Source organism: Sitophilus oryzae, unplaced genomic scaffold (genome assembly GCF_002938485.1).
Source record: "Sitophilus oryzae breed Bouriz unplaced genomic scaffold, Soryzae_2.0 scaffold_682_pilon_pilon, whole genome shotgun sequence".
In the NCBI taxonomy this organism is placed as follows: Eukaryota; Metazoa; Arthropoda; class Insecta; order Coleoptera; family Curculionidae; genus Sitophilus; species Sitophilus oryzae.
The window spans coordinates 2,266,908-2,275,212 of NW_022147287.1; the positions used below are offsets into that span (position 1 = coordinate 2,266,908).

At 34.2% G+C, this 8,305-nt stretch overlaps 1 protein-coding gene across 1 annotated transcript; it reads left to right on the top strand.

Moving 5' to 3' along the window:
- The first annotated feature begins 1,525 nt into the window (after positions 1-1,525).
- Positions 1,526-7,765, top strand: LOC115888024. Its single transcript, XM_030907593.1, has 4 exons — positions 1,526-1,834; positions 7,171-7,347; positions 7,401-7,505; positions 7,566-7,765. The coding sequence occupies exons 1-4, from the start codon at positions 1,685-1,687 to the stop codon at positions 7,710-7,712; spliced, it is 579 nt and encodes a 192-aa protein (XP_030763453.1). The 5' UTR covers positions 1,526-1,684; the 3' UTR covers positions 7,713-7,765.
- The last annotated feature ends 540 nt before the right edge of the window (positions 7,766-8,305 follow it).

Sequence of the window (8,305 nt, forward strand, 5' to 3'; positions counted from 1 at the left end):
GAAAAACCGATCTCGTTTTTCTTGAAAGGTTTCTAATAGGAATCACATATCGTGATTTAATTCTTGAGCCTGTCGTGTTACCATATGCCAATGATTTTGGAAGAAACTTCATTCTCATGCATGACAATGCACGGCCTCATACAGCCAGAGTGGTAAGTGAGTTTACCAATGCTCATCAATTAAACATCTTACCTTGGCCGGCACAATCTCCTGACCTCAACCCCATCGAGCACGTATGGGACGCGGTCCATAGAAGAATTTTGAAAATGGGTATGCCTCGTGAAACTCGTAGGGATCTGGTTCGGGCCATGAATGCAGCGTGGCAAGCTGTACCTCAAGAAGAGATCGACAACCTGATCAGGAGCCTGGAGAGACGATGTAGGGCTGTAATGAACAGTAGAGGAGGCCATACCCTTTATTAAGTAAAAATGATTTTATCTTTTTTTTTTAATTCACAGTTTAGAATAAACAAAAATGTGTGTATTTTTTGAGTTCAATAAAAATCTATAATGTAAACTATTTGTTTATTTTAATTTTATTATATCAGAAATGCAAATAATAGAATTACTGACGATGGCTGGATAAAATTGTAATATCCCTAGACTTTTCCGGTGTGTGTATATAAAAAACGAAGAAAAATTATTTTATATTTTATAAAGTTTGGCGTAGAGTTTTGAACATTCTGCATTATTTACAATTACGATATTTAAAGTAAACTTAAAGTACAGACCATCTAAAGTAAATACCTAATATAGTTTTGATTTCAGGACAGTTCTTGTATTTTTAATATTTTTTTTAAGAAAGGCTTAAAAATATATATTTTTTATTTATTTTTTAATATATCTGAAAGTGTCAAAACATATTTAATAATATTTTAGGATTATATAAAGCGATCAGAAGGGAAGCCAAAAATGCAATAATATACAGGGTGTTCTATTTAAAAAAAATCTCTCGATCCGCTCATACTTTTTTGAGCCACCCTATAGAAGTTAAAATATTTTCCTGAAATAAATCCTAGTACATAGGTTTGCACTGAAACAAAATTCCCAGGTTTTTATTCTAGGAGCTACATATGCCCGACGCTCTATTGCCGGTCCCTGTATACAGGGTGGTCCAAATTGTATTTCGGAAACTTTGCAAACATATTCTGCACATTAAAATAAGTAAAAAAGTTCGTATAAATGTATGGCCTAAAATGCTTAGTTTCGGAGAATGGAAATAAAAATGAAACTTCTACACCCTGTATCTCCGAAACTAAGCATTTTAGGACATACATTCATATGTACTTTTTTACTTATTTTTATCTACATAATGCTGCCGAAGTTTTCGGAATACAGTTCGGACCACCCTGTATATTTAGTTTAGTGAAAAATACTTTTCTTCTGATATCTATTGTACTAAATCAATTTTACACTAATCCCAGCTACTCAAGAAAATAAATCTCGACAAATCCGTTGATAAATATTAATCAACCGAGATACTCATCTACTATAAATAATTCGTTTGTTTTTAAAAGTGCCCTTCCATAGGCTACTGATATTAAAAAAATCTCTAATACACTATTGCTTATCTTAAGGCTTTTGGTGGCGATTAATCCATAACGGTACCTAAACGAATATAGACGACAAATATTATTTATTTAAATTTTTATAATACGCATAACGTAAAATTATTTTAAACAAATATGGCCGAAGCGGGCATTCGAAGAAAAACGCAATTGTTACTTCAAACTATTTCTCCCGTTTATAACACTTATGATGAGTTAGTGAAAAAGAAATTGAAGAGGGGGAAGTTTCCACAGACGAAAACAGGGATTATAAAAATGGTTGGCATGGTAAGTATGTTAAAATATATTATTAGGCCAGTCATCTAAGACATTTAAAATGGCAAACATTGCAAACGGGATTGTATCTACCATTTTTTAATATATTGTTAGGACCCATGAGAATAAGTTATGCCCAATTTTGCAACCCTCAAAACCCTGTGCTACTCCCTTGATACTCAAAAAACCTCAAAATTTTGGTACTTATTTCAGTTTTTTTGAAAAAACTATGTTAAGGAAGCATTTTTCAAATTTAATTGTTCTATACTTTTATAAAGCCAACTAAATTTCCTACAATTTAAGCCCAACCCGAATACTCTAGGCTAATTCGTTGTCGAAATACAGCCAAACAAATATGGGCTATTTTTTGAAAAACTAAAAATGTTTGAGTACAGTCACGTTCCAAAGCATGTATCGCCTAAACTAATGGCTCTAGAGAAAAGGAGTGAGGAATGGTTGTAGAGAATTTATTCAGCTTTAATCTGATGTAAGAACAGGGCCGCTAGGTGTCGTATTTTCCTCAAAAACAAAAAGTGAAGACCTTGGCATCAGTCACCACCTCTGTGAAAGTGTTGAATAAAAAAGTTAATGTTGATCCTCTCACCATATTCCACAGGGGCATCACCAAACAATCCGATGAGCAATTGAAGCAGCATTTTGCTTATGAGCTAGCACCATATCCGTTGTCCTTGTTCACTGAAGAAGGAATGCGCAAGGGTACTAAATCTTTCTTCTATTCAGCATTTACACCGCTCGCTAAAAACATTATCCCAGGAAACAAGGCGTTTTGGTAGTCTGGCATCGAAATTATTCATCAGAGATATTGTGGCTGGATACGTCAGCTACGTTTTAAACAACTTTGGTAAAAATGTTGTAGTTGTTTTTGATGGATACCCAGAAGATGCGGCTATGAAAAACACTAAATCAGCTGAACGTCTGCGGCGATCTTCTTCTCTTTCCTGTGGTGACATTTTGTTTGATGAAGCGACACTCATCAAAGTGCCTCAAGCAAAAGTGCTCTCCTATGCAAACAAACGCCGACTGATCACCATGATGTGTACCGAATTTGAGAGACAGGGTATCGAGGTACATCAACCATCAGAATACGCCGATGCTGAGATAGTGAGAACTGCCCTCTCCAAGAGCTCATCGTACGAACAAGTTTTTATCATGGGGGAGGATATTGATTTACTGGTCTTCCTAAATGGCTTGAGCTGTGGACAAACAAACCTCCACTTCCAGAAAGGCGGTAGAAGTGGATCTGAGTGCGCTCAATATGAAGCAAATTCTTTTTAAGCGGAAAAATGCAGCTTCCAGGAGAGATGGTTTTGTTTCTGCATGCAATCAGTGGGTGTGACACCACTTCTGCTTTTTTCTGGCAAGGCAAAATGAAGTGGTGCGAATGTCTACAAAAAAAATCCCCATTGGATAGACCTCGCCACCATTTTCTTTGATCCAAACTCGACGCAGGAAGAAGTAGGAAATGCTGGCGAGGAGATTTTGTTGAACTTCTATGGAGGGGATCAGGGCACGCTGAACAGCGAGGGGGTCGAGAAAAATCCATCCGACTGGGGATGGACCACCAGTCAACAGGGTCTTATGCCAATAACTATCCGTACAGAGCCCGCCCCTCAAAACCTGCTTAAGATGGTTGCAAGCAGATGCAAGAAAGGCTGCTCCAATGCAGCCAACAGCAGTGCAAGTGCAGGATCCTTCCTGCACTTGCAGAAAAGCACAACTGAAGTGCTCCATCCTCTGTTCCTTTTACCAACGGTGAAGCTGCAACAACGTTGCTCCCATCATCTTGGATGACGAGGACGAGGAATTGAACGATTTAACATATGATGACCCATCTCCATAGTCAGAGAATGTCCTTCCTCCTCCTCTTCCCCCCTCTCCGACTGATCCGGAATGGATGGGACCCAGTCCTTCTAAGAGGACCAAGTAAAGTAGGGCTTTTATATATCTGGGGAGTTTTCCCCAGAGCCATTAGTTTAGCCGATACCTGCTTTGGAATGTGACCGTACTCACAAATTTTTAGTTTTTCAAAAAAATTGCCGATCTTTGATTGGCTGTATTTGAACAACGAATTAGCCTAGAGGGCTCGGGTTAGGCTTAATTTGTAGGAAATTTAGTTGACTTTATAAAAGTATAGAACAATTAAATTTGAAAAATGCTTTCTTAAGACAGTTTTTTCAAAAAAACTGAAATAAGTACCAAAATTTTGAGGTTTTTTGAGTATCACGGGAGTAGCACAGGGTTTTGAGGGTTGCAAAATTGGGCATAACTTAGTCTCATGGGTCCTAACAATATATAAAAAAATCATACATACAGTCCCGTTTGCAATGCGGGATGTCTTAAATGACTGGCCTATATATAGGGAAATTAAAATAACTTTGGTTGCACATCGTAATACGACCATCAGCAAACTCCATAAGACGACGCATGGTGTCATTGATGACGTCCACCCAAAGTTGTTTTAATTTCCCTTTATCGTGTGTTGCATTGCCATATTTATACAGGGTGGTCCGAACTGTATTCCGGAAACTTCGGAAGCATATTCTGCAGATAAAATAAGTAAAAAAGTTCTTAAAATGTATGCCCTAAAATGCTTAGTTTCGGAGATACAGGGTGGAGAAGTTTCATTTTTATTTCGGCTATTTCCAAAAAATTTCTGAAGTAACGTCACTATTTGGATGACAATTGATGTCTGGGAGTTTTATGACATCAGAAATTTGATTTTGATGTCAATATGACTCCTACTTGTAGAGGGCGCCTCCTACATGTTTTTAATTGGTTTGAAGAGTAATAACTTTTCATCCGTACCTGTATAAAGCCACTGAGTGAAAAAATATACCTTTCCATGATTTTTTACTTAAAAAATATATCTTTGTAAAAATCGCTACGGGCAACCCTCAAGATATTTAGAATGGAAATAGTCAATATAGGAATGTTATATCCAAAAAAATCCTTTATGGGTATTTCGCCACTGCACTGCAAGAAAAATCTACAAAATAAAATAGTTATTTTTTGCAAACACTTCTGCGTTAAACCTAAACGGACGCTGCTTGTCAGAAGTTGTGTTTACAGTAATAAAAATTTGCCTAACAAAGAAAAAAATGCTTAACGTTTCGGAAAGTTTTCTCTTTCCGATTTTTTTTTGGATAGATGAATCGGCCACATAGGTATAGACATTTTTTAGGAATGTCATTATTGACAAAAAATAAACATGTTGAGTAGAAAGTTATTTGACTGAAATAATAAATTTGGGAACTTTTTTTAAATTAATCATAAATTTTTCTTCGAAAAAATGACGATAAAACAGTTTCTGTTGAACTTTTAGCACAAAAAGATTTTAAATTTATGATTTCAGTCTAATAACTACCGTATGATCGAATAAAAATGGTGTCAACGATGGCTATAAAATGAAGATCGCTGTCATTTTATATCTAAAATTATATGGGAAATGTGTCATCGATCGTCATTTCATAGCCATCGCTGACGCCAGTTTATTCGATCATGCGGTATTTAGTCAACATGTATAATTTATGTCAATGATGACAGTTATTGATAATTTCGATTCTAAATATCTCGAGAACCATTACTAGTAGCGATTTTTATCAAGAGACCTTTTTACGTAAAAAGCATCGTAAATGTATATTTTTTACTCAGTAGTTTTATACAGGTACGGACAAAAAGTTATTACTCTTCAATCCAGTTAAAAATATGTAGGTAGCGCCCTCTACAAGTAGGAATCATATTGGTATCAAAATCATATTTTTCATATCAAAAAACTCGCAGACACCAAGTTTCATCCAAATATTGACGATACTTCAGGAATTATTTAGAATAAATCGAAATAAAAGTGAAACTTCTACACCCTGTATCTCCGAAACTAAGCATTTCAGGACACATAATATTTATACGAACTTTTTCACTTATTTTTATCTGAAGAATATGCTGCCGAAGTTTGCGGAGTACAATTCGGACCACTCTGTATGTTGGACATAGGAAATCCCATGTACATTTCCCCATTTTATTTTACAGAAAAATCTATTTGAAACTTTTTAGAGAACTCTTGAATGGTTTTTACGAATTCGTTCTTGAATTGTGAGATATACAATAATACTAAAATAGGCGGAAACTTAAAATAATGCGATCTTGATCAAACAAACATAACAATCACAAGTATACAGGGTGTCCCAGGCTGAGCGTGCATTAGAAGTTTCTAGAGAACTACAATAATATCTAGATTGGAGATTTTTTTCACATCATTGTTTTACAACAAAATCTATCAATTAAAAATGCTTATTTTCAATATGGCGGCTCTTCCGGAAAGACTGGAAGTTGACAGAAACTTTCTTATTTTAAATGGGTACCCCCATTTTTTATTACATAGTACTTAAATTCTCTGTAAAATTTTATGAATACTGATATTAAACACTCTATACCTAACATTAACCGTTTTTGAAAAAAATAATATTTAAAATTTTTGGATGAAAAAAAGTACCTGGCAAAAAAAAATGTATAGCCTATAAATCAAATATAATGATTATCATAGTCACTGTGACATAAAGAAAAGACATGTGACTATCTAATTCAAAAATTGAATTGTTTGAATGTCATATAATAATGGCGATAGCTGTCATGGAATTGAGCGAATAAAAAATTATCATAATTTTTTTTTTCAGATGGCAACCCACTTTTTTATTTCAATAGTGAAAAGGTTTTTCAATTCGTTACTTTTCGACTATACATGTTCCTATACCTAAAATAAATCGTTTTTAAGTTATTAAAGATTTAGTTTTAAAGCATACATTTTTCTTGATTTTACCCAGTAGCCTACGACTTTAAACGTCAAATGACGTAAAACAATAGATCTGGCCATGTCATATTGTGACAGTTTATTCAGAAAGCAGTATGTATAAGAAAGTTGCTGTCAACTTCCGGTATTTTCAGAAGTACCGCCATATAGAAAATATTTTTAATCGATAGATCTCGCTGTGAAACAATGATGTGCTAAAAATCTCCAATCTAGATATTGTAGTTCTCTAGAAATTTCTAATGCACGCTCAGCATGGGACATCCTGTATGTCACAATATGACAAATCTATTATGATGTTTTTTTTACAGAGATCTGTCAAAAATATTCTCAGTTTTTTTCTATGAATTGTACCTATGCGTTTACATACTTACAAAAAATACACTGTCTTTTTACTAATTATTAACTAACTGATTAATAAGCACCCTAACTAGACTTTTTATGTTTTGTATTAAACGCCAGTAATAAAACCACATAATATTTCTTCTAAATTTTACTTTTCTTTGGTATAAAACTTATATTTTAGTCTCTCGAGTTCAGTAGCCTAGCTTCTTGGATTGTGATTACACCGCAGTGTAACAACTGGACAATAGCTTACGTATTCTTGGTCAGCGACAGTATAGGATTTCTTGGTCAATTAATACTATTTTTACTATTTTCTTTGGGATTGACAATTAAAAACCCTGGACGCTGGATATCTGCGGTTTGTACTTTTGTAAAATTACTAATTTTTATTAATTTTCATTATATTTTTAGGATGTTGGTTTCAATTTCTTCGTATCGTTGTTAACGATTATAGACGCTATTTTAACACTTAAAATGTGTGTTAATAATAAGAGCCTAATATATAGATTGGCAGAGGTAAATAATAATTGTTAATAACAAATTCAGTTTTTAATTTTTACAGTTTTTGTTTTTTAGATATTAGGTATATGCGGTGCGGGAGTAGAGCTCTTAAGCTGTGTAGCTATTTTGTTGATGTACCGCTACGTAGAAGATGATGTTGAAGGAAGCACACAAACTCCCCCGAGATCTTTGGCCAATCAGAGAAAGTCTATATTCGCTTAGAATGTTTCGAAATTATACAGGGTGGTCCGAACTGTATTCCGGAAACTTCGGCAGCTTATTTTGCAGATAAAAATAAGTAAAAAAGTTCGTATAAATGTATGTCCTAAAATGCTTAGTTTCGGAGATACAGGGTGTAGAAGTTTAATTTTTTCCAAATAATTTCTGAACCAACGTCAATGTTTGGATGAAAATTGGTGTGTGGGAGTTTTTTGACATTTGATTTTGTTGTCAGTATGACTCCTACTTGTAGAGGGTGCTGCCTACATATTTTTTAACTGGTTTGAAGAGTAATAACTTTTTGTCCATGCCTGTATAAAATTACCGAGTAAAAAAATATACATTTGCGACGTTTTTTATGTAAAAAAGGTTTCTTGGTAAAAATCGCTACGAGTAATGGTTCCCGAGTTATTTTGAATTGAAATTATCAATACCTGTCATCATTGACATATAAATTAAACATATTGACTAAATAGTTATTAGACTGAAATCATAAATTTCAAAATGTTTTTGTGCTAAATGTCCAACAGAAAAACTGTTTTATCATTTTTTCGAAGAAAAATTTCCCAATTTTACAATTTCAGTCAAATAACTAT

Bases quoted from the DNA above. Each gene is read 5' to 3' on its own strand.
- LOC115888024 (XM_030907593.1), top strand. From the start codon at position 1,685: ATGGCCGAAGCGGGCATTCGAAGAAAAACGCAATTGTTACTTCAAACT. The intron at 7,348-7,400 runs GTTTGTACTTTT...TTATATTTTTAG, and splicing joins CTGGACGCTGGATATCTGCG to GATGTTGGTTTCAATTTCTT. The intron at 7,506-7,565 runs GTAAATAATAAT...TTTGTTTTTTAG, and splicing joins TAATATATAGATTGGCAGAG to ATATTAGGTATATGCGGTGC.